Source organism: Lissotriton vulgaris, chromosome 6, assembly GCF_964263255.1.
Source record: "Lissotriton vulgaris chromosome 6, aLisVul1.2, whole genome shotgun sequence".
Lineage (NCBI taxonomy): Eukaryota > Metazoa > Chordata > Amphibia > Caudata > Salamandridae > Lissotriton > Lissotriton vulgaris.
Window position 1 is genome coordinate 1,260,481,511 of NC_141694.1, and position 26,523 is coordinate 1,260,508,033.

The 26,523-nt window shown below is 45.3% G+C and overlaps 1 protein-coding gene across 1 annotated transcript in view; it reads right to left on the minus strand.

Moving 5' to 3' along the window:
• Positions 1-23,565, minus strand: part of CALHM6 (calcium homeostasis modulator family member 6) — a 101,358-nt gene extending 77,793 nt beyond the window's left edge. Inside the window, exon 1 of the mRNA XM_086927375.1 lies at positions 22,989-23,565. Within this exon, the coding sequence (XP_086783501.1) occupies positions 22,989-23,519 (531 nt within the window). The 5' untranslated portion in view covers positions 23,520-23,565. The remainder of the gene's footprint in view (positions 1-22,988) is intronic.
• Between the last annotated feature and the right edge of the window lie 2,958 nt (positions 23,566-26,523).

Genomic DNA, 26,523 nt, shown 5'->3' on the forward strand with positions numbered 1-26,523 from the left:
ACATATATAGCCGAGCGCTCACAGAAGGCCTGTCAAGGCTCAGCCCCAATATCAAGTCCTCTGAGTTTGGAAAACGATCTGTTGGAGCTCAGGAAGGGCACCAAAGACGATCAGACCTTAGAAATACTCTAAACCCCCTCCCTTGAATGGCCAAATGTAGAACTGGGTGTTGATGGGCTGGTCGCCGATCAATTCGGCTCAGTTGCTGAAGAGCTTCCTACTCTGAAAGATGGCGGGGCTACAGGAAATTCAGAGGAGAGGCTGAACCAAGAGGCCGCGAAGAAAGATTCTGCCAGCACACTCCTAACTAAAACCAAGGAATATCCAGTATCTATGAAACCTAGTATATCCCCAACTCCCTGCACAGCCTTCAGGTACAGAGCAAGAGCTCTTGGAGAAAATGCAAGTGGACCAACGGAGGGAGGGGCGGGGGGGGTTAAGGGAAGGCCAGTTCCCAGCCCCTCTGGCTGATACAATCACACCAGCAGAACAACAAGATATGGTTCAGCTAGCTCCAGAAGATTCTGTAGGAAACCAGATTTTAGAACCCAGAGCCACCTTCCAATACAACATTAAAACCATGTTGAATCTCATTTTGGACGAGCTTCGCGAGCTGAAAGTAATTCAAGCAAAGAGATTGCAGCATTACAACTTTGTTTGTCCAAAATTGAAAAAGCAGACAGTAGCAAGATTACAAGAAGATGAATCCAGGATATCTCACCTCCAGATTCAGATGACTTTGATGAAACACCAGGCTACCTTGGCTAAAAAACAAAATAATCTATTGAAGAGCAAGCTGGAAGAGCTGGAAAACCACTCGCAACGCTAGAGTCTGCGGTAGGTTGGGGTCCCAGAATGCTCCAGTGGGTTGAATTATGTATTAACGATCACGCGCCTCCCGAGCTCTCCGGAGATCTTACCATCACAAGGGCACACAGGGTCCCAGCCCAACCATTTCTGAACTCAAAGTTACCTCGAACAATTCTAGGTAATTTTGCAGACTTTCGGGTTAAAGAACAGATATTGACTAGAGCTATTCAAAGAAAGCTATTTTCTGCCCGTGAAGTTCTAGTTGCCATATTTTTTCTGACGTGTCTGCAGCAGCAGCTCGCAGTCAGAAAGAATTTGTCAAGCTCCTTTACCTGTTCAAGGCACAGGGGGCCCAGGCGCCCATAGCCCAGCAATCTAAGATACGTGTCTTCGTACAAGGGAAATTCCACATGTTTGCAAATCTTGATGAAGCACAGGAGCTCCTCCAGAAAATCACTATGGAAAAATAGAAACTTGGGATTGGATGTTATGTTTTCATCCTCCTTTCTCTCTCTCTCTCTCTCTCTCTCTCTCTTGTTGGTTGAGGGTTTTTTTTTGTTAATGGGAGGGGAGGGGTAGGTCACGCTGGTGCAACTACATGGCACCCAGCTTAGGGGCCAGTCAGCCGGAAGAGGCTGGGGATATGGTGGGTTATTCCCCAACTTCATGAAATGGGGAGTTGATGGGGGGAGGTGGGGGCTAGGGAAGGGGTAAGCAGTCAACAAAATGAGGAAAAAAGTGAATTATACAGGATGAGCTCACAAGTTAGCAAGATATACAGAAAGTGGCTAGGACCGGAGGTGTTGGTCGAAAAAAGGTTACAATTGCAGAGAGAAATTGCAGACTGGGCAAAGATGAGACAGGCCTTTTAGGATGGATCAAATAGCGCAAAATATAAAAGTGATTACATGCAACGTTAATGGATTACTCAACCTGCATATAAGTTCTGCTTTTTTTAATTGGCTAGCATCCCTCTCTCCTAAAATCATATTTCTGCAAGAAACACATTTTAGGACTGAACCCTCCAAGATATCGCTACCTAAAAAATATGCTTTGGCATATTTTTCATTTGCTAACTTAGCGGTGCGAGGGGTGGGAATCTTATTATCCAATTCATTGGATTGGCAGGTTGAGGAGGTCCAGCGAGATGGAAAAGGTAGATGGCTATAGGTGACGGTAAGACTGGAAGGGATAGTGCTAAATTTAGTTCATTATTACAGCCCCATAGAGGACTATACTGCAGCACTCTAGCAAATTTATCAACTGGCAGCGAATACAGAAGGTATATTGATCTTGGGGGGTGAATTTAATTATATTCAGAATCTGGCACTAGATACTTCAAATAGAACAAAACAACAGTTAAAGCCTAAAACTGCAAAGTTAATAAAAAGTTTGTCAATAGACTTTGCATTAACGGACCCCTGGAGGCAGGGACACCCCAGCTTTTCTCAATTTACCTACTACTCCTCAAGATATAGAACAGCATCTCAGTTGGACTTTTTTCTTGTGAATAAGCAGGTGGCCAATGGTGAATCAGAGATATTGGCCAATTTTTTCTCTGATCACTCTGTAGTTTTTTTTACGTTAAGGTTGGCGATCATGCCGAAAAAGAGAGCAAGATGGCAGTTTGATAAATCTTTGCTAGAAGATAATACTTGGGTGACCAAAACTACAATTTTTATCACGGAATTCTTCCAGTTGAATGCAAATTCTGACCTAATTTTTGTGGTTTGGGGGTATTTAAAGCCACTTTTAGAGGACAGACAATAGCCTATAAGCTCAGGTTAAATAAACATTGCAAGCAAAAGATTTTGGGGTTACAGACTGCAGTAGAGGAAGCTAGGCAAAACCTACATTTAACAGCAACAGCAGAGCATACCTTTAAAGTGCAACAGCAAGATTTATCAAAAGCTAAAGACCAGTTGAAGGATTTCTTTTTGCTAGAGGAGATCTCTGGAAGCAAGGCGTATAAACAAAAGGTTTATGAGGAAAGCCATCATATTGGCAGATTCCTGGCCTGGACTACAAAAAGTCAGAAAGCGGCGCAAATAATCAGTCATGTCAGAGATCCTTCTACACGCCTGCTAGAAGAAGATAAACAGTATTGGTATTGGTCAGGGGAAAACATGGCGGCCGCTGGTTAAGCGGTCGCAGTGCTCCGTAATGAACTCCCGGTGAGGATTCCCACATCAACTAAATCGCCATAGAAAATTGCGTCTGGACACTCACGATAGCTGGGGAGCTGAGCCTTGACTTAACGGGCCGACTTTCGAGCTGTACCGAAGGTCTTCGTGGCGGGAGATGCTGTCCCGTCACATCGAGTCCGAGTCCGAGTCGCCGTCAGTCCGCTTTCTGTTCGAGTGCGGAGCGGTAGCTGAGGGCGGGGTGAACGCGGACTGCTGTCGGCTGTTTAGCAGCCCTGAACTCTGTTTGGTCTTATCCTGCAACTGCTTGAGAGGGTGCAGTATTGCTTCGCCGAAGAATTCAGCGATTTTCCAGCAGCAGGAGCAGGGGCTTTGGCAATATCCACAGAACGAGATAAGTGAACTGCATTTAAATTTTGCCGAGGAAGCCCTTAAAGGAGCGGTAAGCCTTTTATTTGGGAAACAGAGGCCCCCCATACACTACTGGGATCTCCCTGGGAGGTTTTTGCAGCCACATTTACAGGAGTCAACGGGTGTGTTTACATATCCTCAGCTACTACAACCACCGTTACTCCGTTTACAGTTAGCCGCGCTGGAACTGAGGAGAGGGAGGTTACTTAGAAGTCTGGGGCAGCCATACCACGCAGTGACCTCTGACAAAATCCTGCGTAGTGCCCCAGAACTTGTATCTAAACAGCCGGGAATACAGCCAATACATATAGCTGCCCCTTCATTATCTGCGGTGGCGGATATTGCGGAGGGGGGGGGGACAAGGGGATTTTAGTTTTTTCTGATCCCCATACTACAACTTTGGCAGGTCAAGAGGTGCCAATAAAAGTAGAAGTCGCTTCTGAATCCACTGCAAAAACACAGCACCCTCTCAGTAAAACTAAAGTTACCAGCAAAAGAGGGCGGAAGAAGAAAGGTGCATTGCTAGAGGATAAGGTTGAGATATTAGGCTCACCTAGTGGAGTGGGTGACCATACCGTAGCAGCTGAAGATAAAAAATCCTCCTCTTACTTAAACACAGAGGTCAAAGGAAGAGGCACCAAATACGGCTCGAAGTCCAAAATTAAGACAAAAACTAAAACGCAGAACAACATATCTGAAAAAAAAGCTAAGATCACCCCTTCCCTACGATCCTACTTCAAAGTCATACCCCAAATACTACATCTACCAGGGGATCACGCCATGTCAGCCGGTTCTGAAGTGGAAACTTCTCCCCAAATCGATAAGATTTCTCTCGTACAGGATTGTGACCCTATAGACGCAATAGAGGTCATTGATCAAAGAACAGAAGAAGGGGGTATAGAACCTGAAGCTAGAGAATCAAGTTTAGGAGAAGGAGAAGGAGAAGGAGACGGGGATAAAGAAAAAAGGTCAGGCTCACAATCTTCTTTCGCTCGGGTGGAGTCGGTACCTGTACCAGTTCCCATATTACAAGATTCAGAAGATTTGTCTGACATTGAGGTTCCCCCTGGCAGTTCAAATGAAGAAGCCGGAGCAGTTGGGGGAGATCTTTTCAATCAAATTGACTATTCTTTAGACTCCCTCACTGATCAATCCAAGTTTGCAGCTAATGATGAAATAACACCAGCGGCTATACTAGGCATGTTTTCAGCTCTCACATTAGAAATAAGGAAGGGCTTTGCGGAGTCTTCAGCAAATCTAGCTGCTCATCAAGCTGAAATAAGAAGCTACTGTGAATCCCTTGAAAATAAAATCGAGGGACTCGCTATAAGAACGGGAGTCCTGGAGGAGACTACAGGAACACTCTCTATCGATCTGGACCAGGCGAAAGTAGATATTCAGAAGCTTTCTAGAGAGGAGCAAGCGGTCAGTGAAAGGATGGAGACCTTGGAAAATAGCGCGAGGAGGGGGAACCTATGAATTCTGAATGTGCCTGAAGGTTCAGAGGGCTCAGACTTAAAACAATATATAACGGGCTTGCTAAAAGAGTCCTTGAGTTTAGACCTCTCCATAGAAGAAATAGCATTGGACATCCAAAGAGTCCACAGGGATTCCTTTAGACGAAATCCCCAGAGATCCAAACCCCGTAAAATTCTAGTAAATTTTCATACTTATGTTCTAAAAGAACAAATACTTAATCTTGCACTAAGCAAGAATTATCAAAAGCTAAAGAACAGTTGAAGGATTTCTTTTTGCTAGAGGAGATCTCTGAAAGCAAGGCGTATAAACAAAAGGTTTATGAGGAAAGCCAGCATATTGGCAGATTCCTTGCCTGGACTACAAAAAGTCAGAAAGCGGCGCAAATAATCAGTCATGTCAGAGATCCTTCTACACGCCTTCTAGAAGAAGATAAACAGGTAATATCTGAGGTTTTTCTTTCTTATTTTAAACAAATGTATGCGGATACACAGGCAGTAGAAAGAGTCAGAATCGAGGTCCTATCTTGAATTATTGGCGCTACCACAGATATCTCAGCAGCATATTGAGACGCTCAATAGCTCAATAGGAATGTCAGAAGTTTTTATAGTGCTAAAAAGTATGTCCATCGCCAAGGATAGTGGGCCGGATGGGATGCTGGTTGAAGTATATAAGATATTTCAAGAAGAACTACTTCCTTTCTTAACAAAACTGTTTAATCAAATAAAAGAACGGGATAGAGATGCCCAATAGTTTTAAGGAGTCAGTACTTGTGGTCTTCCTTAAAAAGGATAAAGATCCTCGTGATCCGAATTCCTTCCGCCCTATCAGTTTGTTAAATACAGACTACAAACTGTTTGTGAAGATGTGGGCAAGAAGGATTGCTCCATGCACCCAACAAGTGGTTCACACAGATCAAAATGGCTTCCTTCCAGGATGGCTAATGGACACCAATACATATTTTTTAATGCAAGCCATTGATTATTTTTCTACTAATAAGATTAAAGCGGCCATTCTGATGATGGACGGCATAAAGGCTTTTGATATGGTAGATTAGTGTGCCTTATTTTCTATTTTGGATGTTTGGTTTCCCATTTCAGTTGATACATATGCTAAAAAAATTATATAGTCACGCAGAAGACAAAATTATCATTAATGGAACAGAAGCTGGAAGGGTGAATATTAAACGTGGTACGCATCAGCGTTGTCCGTTATCCCCTCTTTTGTTTTCTCTGGTTATTGAACCCCTTGCTGTCAAAAGTCGTAATAATTTATTGATTGCGCACCCCATGGAAAGTATGTCAAAAATTAAGTTATATGCAGATGATATAATCTTATTTCTTAAAGCTGGAGGGTCTAACATACAGAATGCGTTGGATGAAATTCAGAAATTCACAAAGGTAGGGGGATATAAAGTTAACTAAGCTAAAACAGAAATCCTTACATTTAATTCGGAGCCTTCTGATATCCCGGCTTCCTTACATCCTCGATTGCCACATCCAATCAGATACCTAGGCATTTTTGTTACAAACGATTATGGCCAATTATTTTCTTTAAATTACACTACTATGCTGGTGAAAGTGAAAAAATTATTAGAAAAGTGGTCTTTGCTTAATCTATCATTGATAGGTCGGGTTTCTATGGTTAAAATGTCGGTGCTCCTGTTATTTCCGTTTCTCTTCAGTAATCTTCCCTTGAAAATCCCAATTACCTATTTTAAAGAATTGGACGAAATGATCCAGAAGTTTGTGTGGAATAACAAACACCCCCGGTTAAGCTAGCAACACTACAATTGGATGTAGCATGGGGTTTAGCGCTCCCACATTTTCCAACTTACTACCAGGCCTCTTTGCTTAATTTTCTATCGCAACTAGGAGAGGAAAATTCAGTTTTTGAGAACTTCTTTTTAATACAAATGTTGAAGGAAAGTGCCATAAAATTCCCCACTTTTTTACGATCAGCAAAACTCCCTATAAAACCCAGACATACGGTCATACTGGCATTATAAGCTAGAACTCAGTTGTTTTACAAATCACAAGATATTCGAGCATATCATGCCTATACCCCTATCCAAGATTGTGCAGTAGGAGGTCTAATGCTGCCCAGAGGGCTTTACCAAGTATGGCAAGAATTAGGTTTTGGTCAGCTTGGGGATATTTGTAATCACAAGACATTAATCACTTTGGAAACGGTACGATTGCAATCCGGCAATTTAAATACCACTTTTTCTTTGAGCTTTCTCAAGCATGTGAACTTTCTTAAGAACAATTATACCATGCTGAGCGAAGTCGCGCGTCAAATCACTAGGCAGATGTTGCCTAAAATTGTGGGAATAGGATTTTGGTATCTGCAGTTGCATCAGCAGGTTCATAGTGAAGAGATTATTGTGAAAGAGTTCCAGAAAATCCACTCAGAGACAGGCTGCAAGTTTAATATGAAAGAGTGGCAGCAGCTCAGTAAATTATCGAATATAGCATTGCGAGGTACTAAATTTAAAAGAATGAATTCTTTATCCAGATGGCTAGCATATTACACCCCTCTAAGATTGTATCAAATGTTTCCTACTAATCCGAACCAATGCTTTAGATACAATAAACAGGATGAAGGGTACACGCATTTTATGAGTGTACCCAACAATTTTGGAAAGTTTTTTTATCATGATTTCTCATTTTCTGTCGTCAACAATTGACCCATCATCCATGTTGGTTTTATTTGGTGCATCACCAGAGGCACCATTTTTTTACGAAATATCAACAATATTTTATAGTAATTTCTATAGCGGTTGCTAGATCACTTGTCCTCCAAATTGGAAAACTATTAAACAATCTAGGATTGACCATTGGGTTAATATAATGTGCAGGACTTACAAATTCGAGGAGGGCTATGCAATATGTGTAGGAGCTACTGTAAGATTTAGAGCTACCTGCCAAAAATGTTGTATATCTAAATAAAGTACATTTCAGGAGCCCTCTGTAGTAGTAGGTAATTAATTTCCGCACTTTGTATTGATGTAGTTACTGGTATGGTTTTTTTAGTCACTCTTTGCACTTTTACTGAAATATTTGCTGCTAGTTGCACATGCACTTTAAATAGTTTCTGATATTTTTTCGCTAGCTGTTTGTCGCCATTGTTTAGATTGTAGTGGGTCAACTATGCAGTAATAGTTATTAACCACATGCGTGCGGCGGTTATTTTCCGCTGTGCGGCTTTTTTCTAAAAGCTGCGTTACATGACAAGCTCAGCTCGTCATCCGCACACGACCACCGTGGCTGATGACGAGCTGAGCTCGTCATCAGCAGCGAAGGGGTTAATGAATATATGCTACTGTGGAACATATTCTGTAAGCACCTTCCTATATATTTTTTTAATCCTCTCAAATTGGTATTAAGTATCCCTATGGTTGACACTAACTCAGAGTCTTTTTTATGCATTATCATGTAATGTATATTATGTTTTTTCTGCTTTTATTCCTGCTCTAATAAAAATATATATTTTTTTAAATCAAAAATCTCTCTGTCTAATTCTTGAATGTAATCCCTAGCTGCTCCGCAGTCTTGGGTGAGAGGGCCTTGAGTCTTCCTTTCATTTTCAACAATGGAATAGCTGTCCTTCTGTTTCTGCTAAGTGACTTATTGCCCGGTCTTGAGAGACCAGCACTCTGTGCCCACCTCTTCAGAAGAACACATTTTAGCTCCATTCCTTATGAATGAATGAATGAAAATTGCACTTGTATAGCGCTAAACTAGCCGGAGGCCTCGTAGCGCTTGTGACTGAAGTTGCTTAACGCGGGCTCAGGGCAGATCAGCAGAATTTGGCGTACAAGTGTGTTTTCAAGGCTTTCCTGAAGGACAGGTGATTACTGTTGCCTCGAAGGGATAGAGGGAGGGTGTTCCAGAGTTTGGCCGCAGTATGGGAGAAAGAGCGGCCTCCCCATCGAGCTTTCCTGACTCTGGCGGAAGTAGCCAGCCGGAGGGTGCAGGAGCGGAGGGAACGGGACGGGACGTAGGGAGTAGCCAAGGGATGCAGAATGGCGGGACCTGTGCGATGAAAGGCTTTGTGTAGGATACACATAGCCTTAAATTGAACTCTTGCCACTATAGGGCATTCCTCGCTGACTGCCAGCGAGGGAGATTGTAGAGTAGGCGGGCCGCACTATTTTGTGTGACTTGGAGCTTCTGGGTGGCAAAGGTCGGAGCTCCCATGTAGAGGGCATTCCCGTAATCCAGGCGGGAGAGTATAAGGACCTGGACCAGGATCCTCCTTGCCTGGAATGGGAGCAGAGGGAGCAGAGGGTACCTCTGTCCTATAGTCCTATAGTCCTTAATATCTAAAATAACATATTGTAATTCTAATTGCATTTATATAGCACTTGTCATCCCTGACAAGGCATTGAAGTGATATATGCCAGGCAGCACACTACTCCAGAAACCAAGATCAGTGGTTAATCCACTATAATTTGTTATAGACTGCCGCTGAGATTATTTTTCCGTGTACAAGCAAACAATTCTATGCATTCACTTCAGCTTCTTTGTGTGCATTAAAGTAATAGGAGTTATCTGCGATCATTAGTGGGGAGTGGTCTTGACGCACGCACATGGTTGGCGGGAATAATAGATGAGCTAAAGGAGGTTAGGGATTGTTTGGCTGCATAGGTACAACTTTCAGAGGAGGGGAGGTTGTGATCTTCTAAATGAGTTATTTGCAGTTTGCATGAATACAATAATAGGCATTAAGGAAAACATGCAAGTGACAGACCAGGTTGTACTCAGAGAAAAGTAGGAATGCAGAGGATGGAAGGGAAGAGAGGGCCATTTGAAAGAAAAAAGAGGTAGCCAATCAACGTTTAAAGTAAAGGTCAGTTTTTCATGCCAGATTTTAGGGATAGAGGATCTTTTTGTGATACAAAAGGAGACAGTAACCTTAAGATCATAGCAATGTTAGAAAATATAAGGGTGACGAATACAAAGATTGAATATGCTGGAGCAGATTTTATTTTAATTTAATTTAATTTGTAAAGTTTTATATAGCGCTGGCTAGACCCGGAGGTATCAGAGCGCTTTACATGAGTTACAGGTTACATAGTTACAGCACTTAGATCAGAGTCACAGGGGAAGGAGATGGGGAAGGGAGGGAATACACATCTGGAGAGACGAGGAAAACAATGTCAGATGTCCGACTGGGTATGTGACGGCCGAGGGTGTGAAACTAGGGCCAGACTTCTCTTTAGCTGCATGTGACAGCTCCACCGGGCATCAGCCAAGGTTGCTCGTGCATCGAGGTGAGTATAACCAGTTTTGACGCCCATGGGGTGTCATCAAAGATCCAACAGAAGTTCAGAGGAACTTTATTTATGAGTTATATATAGTGCTGGCTAGACCTGTAGGTATCAGAGCACTTTACATTAGGCTACACTATGTTACAGAGAATGAAAACAAATACATATTACGTCAAAAATTAAGCAACGAATTGGGAGAGGAAAGAAAGGTGAGAAAAATAGAGAGGAGGGTGACGGGGGAAATGTGAAGGGGGAGGATGAGGGAAAATACAGCAGAAGAGACGAAAAGACAGCAGGAGAGACAAAAGGAAGTCTGCCCAAAGACCGACAGATGTCTTTAGAGGTTTGGCTTACGGTATTAATACAAAACTAAGATTCATTTAGAAGTGGCTAGTCTGGTATGGTACAAGATGGATTACAAAGACAGCTTCCTTAGACACTGGAAGTGTATTGTCTGCACTTCTGTGGCTGGTGCATGGAGATTCAGACACTGAGGTGTGGCATATGGTGTCAGGCTCCCTTTAGAAATTGAGTAAAGGCTTTATTAGCAAGGGGCTGATGATCAGACTGTCTTAGGCACTGCCCTTTGGAAGATAGTAAGGGTGAGGAGTGGAGCTGTAGATTCAGTTGTGTAAGGTGAAAGGGTCCTTTAGGTGAGGTCCAGCCTTTTGTCTTCCTCATATGGTATTTTGTGCAGTGCCTTGAACATACTCAGATTGGTTCCTTGAACCCACTAAAATGTCTATTTGTGGATTGCCTTGGTCACACTCAGATGGCACTTTAAGGAACACACAGATGGCACTTCACATGAACCATACAGATGCATAAGATCTGGAACAAAGGGAGTCCGAATCTTACCAGTGTCTCACAAAAAGTAAACTATCAAGTATTAGTGATTGCTCCAGATACAATGTCTGTTAGACCACTACCACCCCTTATCTTCCTGGCCCCTGAATGTGCCCCCATATTATAGTCATGGATATGAACTACGGCCTGAACGAGTGTCAGTCAAGGACAGACACCTCCATCATCCCACCGGTGGGACAAAGTGAAGGCCCAAAACAAGGCCAAACAATTATACACTCTGATCACCAAGAGCTGGCCATCCCTGCCCCACACTGAAGACACCACTGTTTCTTGTTCTTTCCTTCCATTTCCCATTCAGTATCACAGGGTGAAGCAAACAAGCTTACCTAGGTTGATAGTCACCACCAGGTCCATAACTAAACTCTCTTCAAGTTAACCTCTAGCCAGGCCAAGCCCACACAACTAAATAGGCGACACATGTAGACCTTCAGAGGACAGTTCTAACATATGCCGGTGCTCAAAGGTTTTCTTAGAAGTATCGCAGCTGGTGTTGACGAATGTCAAATGCAAAGGCTGCATAGTCTTGATTCTATCTCATGCCTCTTTCTTCCAAAACCATACATTTCCTGTCCCTTTATTTTCCTCCTGCAGGATCTCTTTTATGCAGGCTTTCTTCCTTTATCACTTTTTTTTATCTTTCTCTTCAATCTTCTTTCGTGTTCGTCACTCTTACTCTAGGTCAAAGCTGTAGAAATAGTATGTGTCGGTCCCAAAAATGAGAGCCAGTCGGCCCCTGTGCAACCAGCAGCCTTTGCACATGGTATAGCCTTTTTAGCACTGTGTGAGTGTAATTACTAAACTTTTTTCCAAAAGTGATGCTGTGTAGTGTACAAAAGCAACTGTCTAGCTCTTTCACAAACTGACCTGAGGTTGTATCAAATAGTGAAAACGACCAACTAGGGAACATATTATACACCTTGACAGGGTTTTACTATTATGTATGACACCATGCACATCCTTAGTTCATACTTATGAGTGCCTAGGCCTTGCACATCACTACATTCATAGTCATATAGGCGTGACTATAGAACCGCAGAAGTAAGTAGTTCAGAGAATTGATCTTACCCACCCATGTACTGGGTGACAAATATATTTATTTATTTAAAACATTTTTAAACTAGTATCTTTTTTCAGTTGCACAGAGCAATACAATACACCTTCCATTTCGAGGTCTTACAAGAAAATGTATATACACTCCATTTGTACATAGTTCGTCTGATAGAAGAATGTCTGTTCTTAAGGTGATTTGGCGTTTGAACCCCCAAAAACACATTCTTGTCACTTTCTCAGTGAACAAGTTCAACAATATTGCAAATATTGCAAATCAGCCAGAGTGACTACATTTCAACTCTATAGCAGAAAAGTTACCCACATTAGTGTCATTGTGGAGCTGACCAATACAGAATCCTCCAAAAGCAAAGAGATAAGTATCCAAGGGAGCTAGGCAGATATAGTTGAACTTGGGAAAGCACAAATTGCAACAAAGCTCTCTTTATAAATGTTACGTGGATTTGTATAGTGCACTATCACCCGAGAGGGTACCCTGGAGATGACCAAGTGTGTCAAATGCAAAAACAAGAATTGATGGACAGAATGCAGAACAATGTCATACATTCACAGCAGTACAGAGATATGGGCCTCAATCCATTGCTTTTTGCATCCCATGCCATTCCAGTTTGAACCCAGGCATATGCAAATCAGTCTTGACCCTGCGCCCAGTGGGAACAGTCCAGGCCGAACTGCCAGGCCAGGTTCTCCCTGGACTGGAAAGAAGCATCCTAGGACTGGGTTTGGGGTTTCACCCCTCATCAGCCAGGATAACTTGACTCCAGTTGCATGGAGAGTACAGGACCTACGTCTGGGCATACCCGTCCCACTCGGGTGACAAATGCAAAAAGAACAATTGATGGACAGAATGCAGAACCAGGTCATAGAATCACCCCAGTACAGAGATCTGGGCCTAAAGCCACCCTTTTTTTGCTCCTCAGGCAATTCCAGTTTGAACCCAGCTAGATACAAATCAGTCTTGACTCTGCTCCCAATGGGACAGTCCAGCAAGAATTGCCAGACCTGGTCCTTCCAGGACTGGAAACAAGCATCCTAGGACCGGTTTCAGGGTTTTACCCCTCTCATCAGCCAGGATAGCTTGACTTTAGTGGTCTTGCTCACTTTGCCACTGGATTTAAGCTAGTCTGTCTGATGAGGGGTGTTATCCCGAAACCTGTCCCAGGATGCTTGTTTGCGGTCCAGGGAAGACCAGGCTTGGCAGTTCAGGCTGGACTGTTCCCATGAGGCAGGCACAGGGTCAAGATGGATTTGCATATAGCATGGTCTGAACTGGGGTGGCGAAGTGAACTAAAGAACAATGATGGATTCAACCCAGATCTGTGACTGGGGGCGAGTGTCTGATAAGTTTCTGCACTCCGTCCATCATCTCCTTGTTTTGCTAAGTGTGTCAGAATAGCAGAGTCTGGAGCAGGTGATTATTCGAAGAGCCAGGACTTCAGCTTCTATTAAAGCTCAAGAAGAAAGGAGAAGGCTTTGATGTGAAGTGGGAGGTTGTGCAACCCATTAGGAGCGATGTAGGAGAAAGCCCGGCCTTCACATCTGTTTCTACGTATGCATGAGATTTGTGTGAGTAGGAGTCTTAAAGACTAGAGGTGTTTGGATGGTTGTTGGAAGCAGGGCCGGATATAGAACATAAATCAGTCCTGGCAATTTTATCTGACTGCCCCCCCAGTGGGGGGCGGGGGTTCTGATAAAATTGCAGTTCTTTAATCTGAGAGGCAGAGTACCGGCCCTTCTCAGTACTGTTGCTATTCATTTAATAGGAGGGTCCTGGCACGTCTCGGGAGCAAGCATGTACTCTAAATAGTGAGTACCTGTACGTCTAGATTTCCATGTAAATCACCGCTGAGCACCGCATTGGGGAAAGCGGGTGAAAGTAATGCTGTGCTGAAAAAGCGTTGGGAGATAGGACTCACAACAGCATGACTGCAAAGTGGGCCCATCGCCTGGGCCCCATCTTCCTCCATAACTGCAAAGTGTGTGACATCTTCATCCAGAAGGGACTTTCCGGCCAACAAATAGCTGTTTTCAAGGGCTTGTAGTTTCGCTTCTCGTTTTGTTTTAAGCAGGGCTCGAGTCGGGATACCACGCGGGTGGACGGTGTCCCCCCACTATTTTACCAGGGGAACACCGTCCCCCCTGTCAAACAGCTGGACTTCTCTCTTTGGCCTCTCTGGGACAAGATCGTGCCCTGCATGTGTAAGAAAATCCCCACTGACGCATGACGTGTAAGTTTAAAGCCAGCCCGTCTGACACCTCCAGAGCTGGCTTCTAAGATGCAATTGCATCTAAGGGGAGAGCAAGGGGAGGCAATGATCCCGATGGTGCAAGCCACCTTTTGTGACGTCACTTCCTGTTGTGACGTCACTTCTGGTGAAAACGTCCCCCCACTTATTTTTAAGGTCTCGCCTGCCAATGCGCTTGTGCATTGCTGGCGAGAGATATAGAGGGCCACCAGAAAATCCTACCAAGAGGGCTTTGGAATGCGGATTATGGCCTGTGCATGTGCGACGGGTGTGCGCTCGCTGCTCCCCCGCCCCCCCAATCAGACTTCAAAGGCTGCCACTCCCCCCATCAATCACACTTCAAAGGCTGCTGCTTCCCCGCCCCCCGCTTGCACATCGCACACCACCACTCTCCTACTTCCCCTCCCACCTCCCACGGCCGCTCTTCCCATTCACACGCTCTGCAGGTCACCATTTGCCAGCATGCGGCCGCTAGCGCTTTCATCCCGATCACTCCCCCCTCTCCTACTTCCCTTCCCACCTCCCAAACATCATCGAGCCGAGAATACTTGTTTAGTTTTAGCGTCATGTTTGGTCCCTTCAGTGTCTTATAAAGTTAAAGACTCAAATCACATGACTTTTCTGGTTATGAAATTGCCATGTCTAGGTTTCCAAGTTAAAGGTTAATACGATTTAATTAGTAAAATGGAATAAATGAGGACTTGGCAGAATAGCAGAAGTCAGCAATGATCAGGTAGAGCACGCACAGCGTAGGCCAAAAGATACCACAGCACCAACAAGTCCTACTGTAAACACGCTTGCGAGCCAGTCTATACTTTCTCGGGGCTTCACCGAGCACCTTGAACGCCGTGGCACATTCACACTATGCTCTGCGTGCGGTGCAGCTGGTACCAAAACTCGACGTAGACACGTAGTCTGACCGAAGTAATTTTTAGGCACAACAGCGACACAAGAGAAAACCTGTGTTTGTTCCACTGAGTTGTTTACTGCATGAAAACCACAAGCTTTCTAAAGAGCACTTAATTAAGCAAGTAAAAATTGGGCAATGAAAGGCAACATTGAAAAGTTAGTTGAGATATTCCATGTCGCTTTTCTCTAAAAGGCACGCCATCAAAACCACAGTTTATCTATTTGTTGAATATGGATGGGTGAAAAACTCTATTTGATTTCTGATTTTTGTTTTGGCAGGGAAACACATGGTAAGACATAAGAAAGAATATACCATTTATGCCACATGATGATGTACAAACCATTTCACTCAATGTACTGGATTTTGCAGAGGCTCTTCTCTTACTTTGTGTGTGCATAGGTGCACATCTGTGTGTGTGTGTGTGTGTGGGTGTGTGTGTGTGTGTGTGTGTATGCCAGCGTGTCTGTTTGTGTGTGTTTGTCTGACATTTTATTAGAGTTGTATGTATTTGTCTCTTTATTATCATATGTACATATACATTTCTAAGTATATATAAAAGGTACATACATTTAACATTTCAGTAATAATTGAAAAATATGACGAGAAAGTTTTTAAACTTTACTCATCCTGCCAGAAAAATACAGTCTTTCGCTCAAACATAACAGGCATTATCTGCAGTTAGAAAACCCTTCTAGCAGTTAGAAAACCCTTCTAGCACCTAAACGTTTTTATGTTGATTTTTTTGTTATTATTTCAAATAACAACAATCTCACCCTTAAATTCCTTAATGAAAATATTAGAAATCAGATGTCAAATCTCTCAAGTTAATGTGATTCTTGGATGATAGTATGGTGCTTCATGAGCCACCTTGTGGTTTCAGGTAGGGCCTGCTTTAGCGCTGATGGCGTCCAGTGTGATAAACTTTTTGCCCCCCCCCCAGCCCTCACTCCCAATGCTTTAAGTGGGACAGGTCCTGCAGGTGTTCAGCACCGGCAGTTTTCAAAAGCAGGTGGTGAGACGGGTTCCGATCGGGCTCTCCATTTTTGCCCTCACCCTCAGGATGAAAAAAATGCATCTTAATTCTGCAGTAGCACCACCCTTCACTGCCTTTGATGTAACTACAAAGTGACTTGTTGTAGTCCTTTCACTGTCTCAACATTTCAAAACTGAAACATTCTCAATGTTATAGCAACGAAGTCATGGTTGTTGCTTATATATCTTATGCAACTAACAACCATTGACAAAGCCAATGGTCATGGTTCTTTTTTAGGTCTCGCTGAAGCAATGCGTAAGCATTGTTCAGCGAGATTCTAGTAAGCGGTCCGAAAAGTCTACCTAGCTGCGGATTAGACACAGTTCATGTGAGACAGGCGCGTGCACAACGCCAGCCACATCACACACCACCATTTGTATTTAAAGGCTGCCGCTCCCCGCCCCCACTTAAAAGGAATGCACTCCCCCACTATCTTGAATGTGGATGCATGGGCACTCCTTTTAACATCTCACACCCCTGCCTGAATTTTTTTGACTGTTTCATTTTTGATGCCCTACCCACATAGTTGCCTGTATTGCTCTCCTGGCAGATCACTCCCAGTAGTTTCCGTAAGCCTGCAATTTCTTCCAACCTAAAACAACCTCCATTGCTCCACTATGCGTTCCATTGATTTCTTTTTTTATTTGCGTTCTTTCTTTTTGGAGGTCCCAGCAGCTGCCATTTGCTGCCTTGCTGCTCTTTTTATGGAGTCGCTTTTGTGCGATTCTCTCCCCGATGCTCCGAGTGGCTCTTTCTCGCCTGTTTGCTTTCCCGCCGTACTTCGTTTTGCTCTCGCCTATGTGCTTCTCCCTTCAACCCATGTTGTTCTTTGCTTTGTGCATGTGCCTCCTCCCTGTTGCTCTTCCTATACGTCTTTCTTTCCCTTCCTTCCCTCACCCGCCAACCCGTTTGCCCACTACCCCTACAAGCAATGCAAGTTTCTAGGCTTTTTTAGGAGTGTCCTGCAGTAAATTGCTTCCTACCCTTCCATTGTACTAACAACACTACTTTCATTGTACTTCACTTTCAATTTTTTTTACATTTCCACTCCATTTCGGATTGGTAAATAAAATAAAATGGTGCATTCGTGTGCCTAAACAATTATGCACCTGTACTTACAAAATGAACGTAGCCCCATCATCTCCTCTTTGGTTCCTTTGTTCATGCAGTACAGTAGCATCATTTTTTGCCCATGCCTCAAAGCATGTACAAAAGGCACTGACAAAGCCAATAGGTCTCAAAGGTGAGACCTCTTGACTTTGCCAATGTGTCAGCACCGCTGTGTCACGTTAATGAATGGGCATGCTTAGTGACATATGCACATGCATACGTCCTCAGGGTGGGCCGCTGTAGTATTATGACGCATCCATGTGTGTGTCAAGAGCCATATGCGTGTGCAAGTCATAGCTCTTTGTTTTATTTCTTTTTTTTAAACATTGCTTCTTGTTTAGACTTAACAGTAGGGGCAAAAGAAATGGCAGAGCCAATATACTCGAAAAGTATACATTGGGGTTCAATAGAGACATTTTGCAACATGCTTGTCATTGAATACTCACTCGAATTGCTTGCAGTTTTTCACCAAAGTATTTCTGTAAATGAACATGTTTCAGAGCAATAAATGGTACCATGTTGGAAACTTGGAAACTAAATGTGCTGCGATGCATTTCTCAAAGTAGGCTGTCATCGCTGTAAATGAAAACCAGTTTAACTGGCATAAGCAAATTCTGCCTGGTTAACTGCAGTTTTTGAAATCTTGGCGAATTTAACTAAAGTTTTCGAAATCTTGGCGACCCACCTCGCAGCCAGAAATCATGCAACCTCACCTAGGAACACACCCTCTCATCCTCACACACCCTCTCACCCCCTCACCCTCACACCCCCTCACCCTCAAACCCCCTCACACACCCTCTTACCCTCACACACACACCCTCACACACCCTCATCCTCTCACACCCTCACCCTCACACCCCCTCACCCTCACACACCCTCACCACAGTCACCGTCACCCCGTCACCTTCACCCTCACCCACACACACCCTCACACACTCACCCTCACAACCCCAGACCCCCACCCTCACACCCCCACACACCCTCACATGCCCTCACCCTCACACCCCCTCACCCTCACCCTCACACCCCCTCACCCACTCACACACCCTCAACCTCACACCCTCACACACCCTCACCCTCACACACCCTCACCCCATCACCCTCACCCCGTCACCTTCACCCTCACACTCTCACCCTCACACACCCTCACACACTCACCCTCACAACCCCACACCCTCAGCCCCCCACACACCCTCACCCTCACACACCCTCACACTCACACCCCCTCACCCTCACACCCCCTCACCCTCACACCCCCTCACCCACTCACACACACCCTCACACACCCTCAACCTCATATCCTCACACACCCTCACCCTCACACACCCTCACCCTCACCCCCGTCACCCTCACACCCTCATCCCCCTCACCCTCACAACCCCACACCCTCACCCTCACACCCCCACACACCCTCACCCCCCTCAGCCTCACACCCCACTCACCCTCACACACCCTCACACCCACTCACTCTCACGCCCCCTCACCCTCATACCCTGTTGGACCAAGCCTCGTGGCGTGGTTCCTCCCCAGCGAATCAGCTCCCCGTTAGCCCAGCCCATAGCTGCCCTACCCATGTCCGAGCAAACGCCCCATTGCCCGCATCGGCCTGTCCCCGGTCACCCTTCCAGCCCGTCCGCCCCAAACCCGCAAGACCCCATAGGCCCATCGGCAGCCATTTTCCCTTCCCGAGATCCCAGATGACGTGGCCCTAGCATGACCCCAGCCCCGGCGCAGTGTAGGCTCCAGATGCGCCAGCCCCCGTTTGGAGGGTGAGGGCTACCCTAGTGAGAGAAGGCGAGGAGTTTCGATGGCACCTCCGGCCTCCCCTGCGAGACTGGTTTCGATCACACCTCTGGTCTCCCCCCTGAGGGCCAGTTTCGATGTCACCTTTGGCCTCCCCGAGTGCTGGCACCAGACCTGCTGGGCGTCTGGGAATTCCCGGACGCATCCTCAAAAGGATCAAAGAACCAACCGCCGGACCTCACCCACGGCCCACCCCCACAGCCTCGGACCCCCGCCTGCAAGGGTTCAGACATCAAAGGGCCACTGAACTATATCAAGGCTCGCCCTTGAACTAGCGGGCAGTTGTATCTTGAACAAGGAAGCCCTGCTGATCTGATCGCGGCTGACTGAACCTCGTGAACTCTTGAGCCCTGCTGACGCTGTCATGGCTCGTTCTTGGAACTGAACCATCGGAGCCCTGCTGACCTCGTCGCGGCTCGAGTTTGAACCTTGAAGACATCTACGGAACTCTCTGAGCCCTGCTGACTTGGTCGCGGCTCCCCTGAACTACCTCCAGAGCGAGCCCTGCTAACGCTGACGCGGCTCGAGGAACCTTCTAGTCCGGCTGGACTATCGAAGTTACCATCTCGAAGAAATTATCCTCAAGGGAGTAGGATCCCCAGTGCGACCACCACCTTCCGTATCCCCCCGGCTTGAGGATTGAGAGCTGTGCGCGGGGTACGCTACGCACTGGGCTACGAACCTAAGACTGTCCCGCTTCCCCCTCCCTAAAGACTTGAGACTTTCTGCGATCTCCCGATCATTGTACATAAGCGTGATATTACTTTTCTTCGTGATTATAAAGAAGTTCTTAACTGCTCCTATCGGTGTTGTGTCTGTTCATAAGTGTGGTGTGGTCCTCGTGTGTACGATTCACTACTTGAGGTCTTCCCAGGTGGAGATCTCTCATTAGGCTCGGCATTATTGGTGGGAGAGGTGGGTCACGGAGGAGCTGGGTAGACTTAACCCGACTTCTGGGATCGCCCCTTCTAACACACCCCCTCACCCTCACACCCCCTTACCCTCACACACCCCCTCCCCCTCACACACCCTCACCCTCACACCCCCTTTCCCTCACACACCCTCACCCTCACACACCCTCACCCTCACACACCCTCACCTCCACACAGCCTTACCCTCACACCGCCTCACTCTCACACACCCTCACACACCCTCACAACCCCTCACCCTCACACACCCTCACTCACCCTCTCGCCCTCACACCCCCTCACCTCACACAGCCTTACCCTCACACCGCCTCACTCTCAGACACCCTCACACACCCCTCACCCTCACACACCCTCACTCACCCTCACACCCCTTCAACCTCACACCCCCTCACCCTAACACCCCCTCACCTTCACACACACCCTCACCCTCACACAGCCTTACCCTCACAGCCCCTCACCCTCACACACCCTTGCCCCCTCACCCCCACACCCTAACTCACCCTCACATCCCCTCACACCCACTTACACCCCCTCACCCTCACACTGCCTCACCCTCACACACCCTCACCCTCGCACACCCTCACCCTCACACACCCTCACCCTCACACACCCTCACCCTCACACACCCTCACTCACCCTCACACACCCTCACACACCCTCACCAACATAGCGTAACAAAACACAGCATAGCATAACAAAAAAAAGCATAGGTTAGCAAAACATAGCATTGCATAACAAAACAAAGCAAAGGATAGCAAAACAAAACATAGCATAACAAAACAAAACATAGCATAGCAAAACACAACAAAGCATAGCATAGCATAACAAAACACAACAGAACATAGCATAGCATAACAAAACATAGCATGACAAAACAAATCATACCATAACATAAAGCATAGCAAAACAAAACATAGCATAGTATAACAAAGCATAGCATAGCATAACAAAACACAACAAAACATAGCAGGACAAAACATAGAATAAGATAACAAAACATAGCATAACATAACAAAACAAAGCACAACAGAACATAGCATAGCATAACAAAACATAGCACAACAAAACAAATCATACCATAACAAAACATAGCATAACAAAACATAGCGAAACAAAACATAGCATAACAAAAACACAATGAAACATAGCATACATAACGAAACATAGCATAGCAAAGCACAGCAAAGCATAGCATAGCATAACAAAACGCAGCATAGCATAACAAAATAAAGCTTAGCATAGCATAACAAAACATAGCATAACAAAGCATAGCATAGCATAACAAAACGTAGCATAGCATAGCAAAACAAAGCATAGCATAATAAAACACAACAAAACATAGCATAGCATAACAAAACATAGGATAGCATAAGAAAGCATTGCATAGCAAAACACCACAAAACATAGCATAGCATAACAAACCAAAGCATAGGACAGCAAAACTAGCATAGCATAACAAAACATAGCATAACATAACAAAACAAAACATAGCATAACAAAACATAGCAAAACACAACAAAACATAGCATAGCTTAACCCTTTTGCTGCGGCGGCAATTCCGCCGCAGTGCTATGGGGTGGGGGGGCCGCGCGGCGCTCAGATGCTGGTGACGGAACCGCTCCATCATGCCCCTCGGGTGAGCTGTGCTTGTGACAGAATGGTTCCATCACGGCCCCGCCCGCTCAATAGAACGCGCCGTGCAGGCGCGAAATCAGCGTGGCACAGGCGCGGCAAGCAGGCCGTGACGGAACCGTTCCGTCACCAGCACAGCCCACGCGAGGGGCGTGACGGAGCGGTTCCGTCACCAGCGTGGGAGGGGTTAACAAAACATAGCATAGCATAACAAAACATAGCATAGCAAAACAAAGCATAGCATAATAAAACACAGCAAAACATAGCATATCATAACAAAACATAGCATATCATAACAAAGCATAGCATAGCATAACAAAGCATAGCATAGCAAAACATAGAACAGCATAGCAAAAACATAGCATGGCATAACACAACACAGCATAGCATAGCATAACAAATCAAAGCATAGGATACAAAACATAGCATAGCAAAACAAGACATAGGATACCAAAACAAAACATAGCATACAGCATCACTCACCACTACCACAGCATCACTCAGGGGCACCACAACATCACTATGCGCTACTACAGCATCACTGAATGCCACAGCATCACTGAACGCAACAGCATCACTCGTTCGCCACAGCATCACTCGTTCGCCATCACATCATTCAGCGCCACCACAGCATCAATCTCTGCAACCATTCAACAACTGGTTCAAATATATTCTCTCAATGTTTCAAGCTGTATTACAAATGTAACAAAAATATGTTAATATTTCACTTCTGTTCTTGGGTTTTTGTCACAATAAAATACACTGAACATAATCTACACACAAAAGTTATTTACAAAAGTTTAAGCTATTTCTATTATAAATTACAATAACTTATTTAAATATTAATTATTAAAAAAAATAAAAGCCATTGTTTTTGGTAATATCAATACATGTAAGTCACGTAAATACAACACATCTTGCATTACAAATGCTATAGGTGTCACATTTGCGAAAGTTGTAACTATTGGCATTGTAAATGACAAAGCTATTAATTTCGCTATTTTAAAAAACAAAACAAATAAAAAATGTGTCATTTACAATACCAATAGCTCAAACTTTCCTAGTGCGAGACCTATTGTATTGCAAATGCTTGTTTAGGACTTGTGCCCTGGTTTTAAGTATGTCTGAAAATCGCGCAATGCCGTTTTTGTGGCTAAAAATGCGACACATACAGAGCCACTGGCAGACTCACTTCTCTGTGGGAAAACTTGTCACTTCAAACTTTCTCTAGAGCAGCCAGCCACCATGGTGGCGAGAACTAAAGTTTGAATTACCTGAGACTCCGCCCGCAGATAGCGAATCACCTCCTCAGCCGCCTCCCCCGAGTCGCAAGGCATTCGGTGCAGGTCACCCAGACACGCATCACCCATGTCCAGGCACAGCCTCGTTCGCAGCCAGGGGGGTGGCAGCGGCGGCTCCCCGGTAACCAAACACTCGTAGTAGGCACCGTTCAGCAAGGCCACGGCGATCCAGGTGAAGGGGGCCACAGAGGCGCCGGACGCCAGCAGCACGAGAACCCGCAGCCTGCAGCGGCGCGAGCGGCGCCCCGGGAAAGGCGCGCGGCAGCCGGTGAGCAGTCGCCAGGTGCGCGAGTTGAGCAGGAAGCCGAGCAACAGCAGTACCAGGGCGGGCACCAGCATGGACACCAGGCTGTAGCTGAAGCTCCAGGCGTTACAGGGACACTTAAATACCACCTGCGAGAAGAGCTGCTCCCCGCCAGCCGACAAGAGCGACAGGGCCCCGTAGCCCAGCGCCGTCTTGTGCTTGGCACACAGCCCCACGACTGCCTGGAAGTTCTCCGTCATCTTCAAGTGCGTGGCCCTTTCTTTCACTCGCCTTCCTTCTTTGCTGCACGCGGGTTCCAAGGACTGGCACGCGACCTGTGCGTCTGCTTTGATTTTCTATAGGATGACGTGAGATCGGACCAACTTCAGTCTCTGTTTACCATCCTGCTTGAAACCGCGCAAGGGGAAGTTCCACAGGCGCGCCCGCAAAGTCCAGAAGCCTAGTTTCAGTTTTTGTCATCTGTGTGAGGAGAGCGTTTGTTATTTTGTGCATTGCTGCTTCCTAGTTTAATTATTCGACCACACCTTTCTGCAGGTTCCACCCTCGTGAGGCAATGAACGTTCACATGTACCGAGAGTTTCTAATGCTACTGCTACATCACCTTTAGTTTACAGAACTTGTCTTTCCTTCCTGTTTTCATATTTCTCTAGTCTGAACTTTTTTTAGCGTAATGCTTTTTTATATATTTCTACCACTACTTTCTGAAAATAAAGTGTATCCTTAGCAACCTTAATGGCGAAATATAATCTCGTGGACGCTTAGAACAGGGCTTTAAGTAGTCCGGGTCCTGCCGGTGCCCAGCACTGGCAGTTCTAAAAAGCTAGTGCTGAGACGTCATCATCGGGCTCTCCATTTGTGCCCTCAGGTGAAAAATAAATCTAAACTCTGCAGCGGTCCCACCCTTCGCTGCCTTTGATTTAACTTCAAAAAGAATTGGTATAGTTCTTTCAGTCTCATCATTCCAGAACTGAAGCATTTTCAATATTCTATACAACAAAGCCATAGTCGTTGCTTATTTATCTTATGCAACTAACAACCATTGGCAAAGCCAATAGTCCTGGCTTGTTGTAGGCGTAATTTTACTTGTTGTATCATGTGTCTGCATGCAATGACAGAAGCAGCAAATTACCAGTCGGGCGACACACTATGCTAAGCACACATTTTCTAGCTTATTTTTTTAGCCACACCCTATTCAAATCAACCACGCCCTTTTAAGAGACCCCCCCCCAGTTTTCCATCCCACTTAAAGCCCTGGCAGAGTCTTAGCAACATGAATTAATAATAATGCTACGGCTCAGGAATTAATAATAATGCTACGGCTCAGGACAATGTTGTCTTGTTAAAAAAAATAAAAAACATCATTATAAAATGTATTCAGATATTTTCACTGTTGCTATAAATCGACGTATGTGTTATATCCTGGGCTCATTTTTATTGTGCTTTATTTTAGAGGAATCGAAAATATTCGAATTTGAGGAGTTGATATTTCATTTTCTATGTTAGCTTACGGTGCTTGTACAACCTTTGTACTTTTGCCCCTTTGATATTACCTCTTCTTTCCATCATGTTGAAGAGGGTGTTTATTTCTGGTGCATTTATGTTCTTTCTTTCTTCTGCCTTTCTGCTTCTGCCATCTTCTGTTTCATCTTATTCATTTTTTCAATTAAAGGAGGGAGGAGTGTTATATCCTGCTCTTCCTCTATCTTTGTCCCTCCTTAGTTTTAGTGTCTGCTTGTCTATGTCATGTCTCTGTGATGTCATCCATGATTCTACCTGTTGCTATTCAAGGGATTTATCAGTTACCTGGAGACTGAGCAGGAAGTTATCTGCTCCTGGTGGGGTTTCTTACCATATTACATTCCTACCTGAATGCTGTACCTTCTATCTAATCTCAAGAATAAATATACTACATGAACATTACAACAAGGACCCTTCATCTTTATTTTATTGAATTTAACAGTATGCCACAATAAAAGATTCAGAAAAGGGGGTGGTGATGAACAGAGTGTCTGAATTAAGCAGACCACTCTTACCCAGTCCAAAGATCAGGGCTTGATCCATCACCGTTTTTTAGCTCACTGCACCATCCCAGCTCAGAACTTGGCTATATGCAAATTAGTCTGACCCTGGCCCAGTGCATCATGGGAACAGGGCAGACCAAACTACCAAGCCAATTCTTACACTGGGAAGAAAACAAGCTACCGGGGACCGGTTTCTGGCATTTCAGCCGTCTTCGGCCCGGCTTGCTTGAATCCTGATGGTGCAATGAGCTAGGGACTCACATCTGAGTATACCCTTCCACGCCGGTAGCTTGTCTCCTTTCTGGTGAAGAATTGGCTTGGTAGTTTAGTCTGCCCTGTTCCCATGATGCACTGGGCCAGGGACAGACTGATTTGCATATAGCCAGGTTCTGAGCTGGGATGGTGCAGTGAGATAAATAACGGTGATGGATCAAGCCCTGATCTTTGGACTGGGTAAGAGTGGTCTGCTTAATTCAAACACTCTGTTCATCACCTTCCCCTTTTCTGAATCGTTTTTGGCCACTATAGGTGTGGCAGGGTATACTCAGACATGAGTCCCTTTCTCACTGCACCATCAGTATTCAAGCAAGCCGGGCCGAAGACGGCTGAAATGCCAGAAACCGGTCCCCGGTAGCTTGTCTCCTTTCTGGTGAAGAATTGGCTTGGTAGTTTAGTCTGCCCTGTTCCCATGATGCACTGGGCCAGGGACAGACTGATTTGCATATAGCCAGGTTCTGAGCTGGGATGGTGCAGTGAGATAAATAACGGTGATGGATCAAGCCCTGATCTTTGGACTGGGTAAGAGTGGTCTGCTTAATTCAGACACTCTGTTCATCACCACCCCCTTTTCTGAATCTTTTTTGGCCACTATAGGTGTGGCAGGGTATACTCAGACATGAGTCCCTTTCTCACTGCACCATCAGGATTCAAGCAAGCCGGGCCGAAGACGGCTGAAATGCCAGAAACCGGTCCCCGGTAGCTTGTCTCCTTTCTGGTGAAGAATTGGCTTGGTAGTTTAGTCTGCCCTGTTCCCATGATGCACTGGGCCAGGGACAGACTGATTTGCATATAGCCTGGTTCTGAGCTGGGATGGTGCAGTGAGATAAATAACGGTGATGGATCAAGCCCTGATCTTTGGACTGGGTAAGAGTGGTCTGCTTAATTCAGACACTCTGTTCATCACCACCCCCTTTTCTGAATCGTTTTTGGCCACTATAGGTGT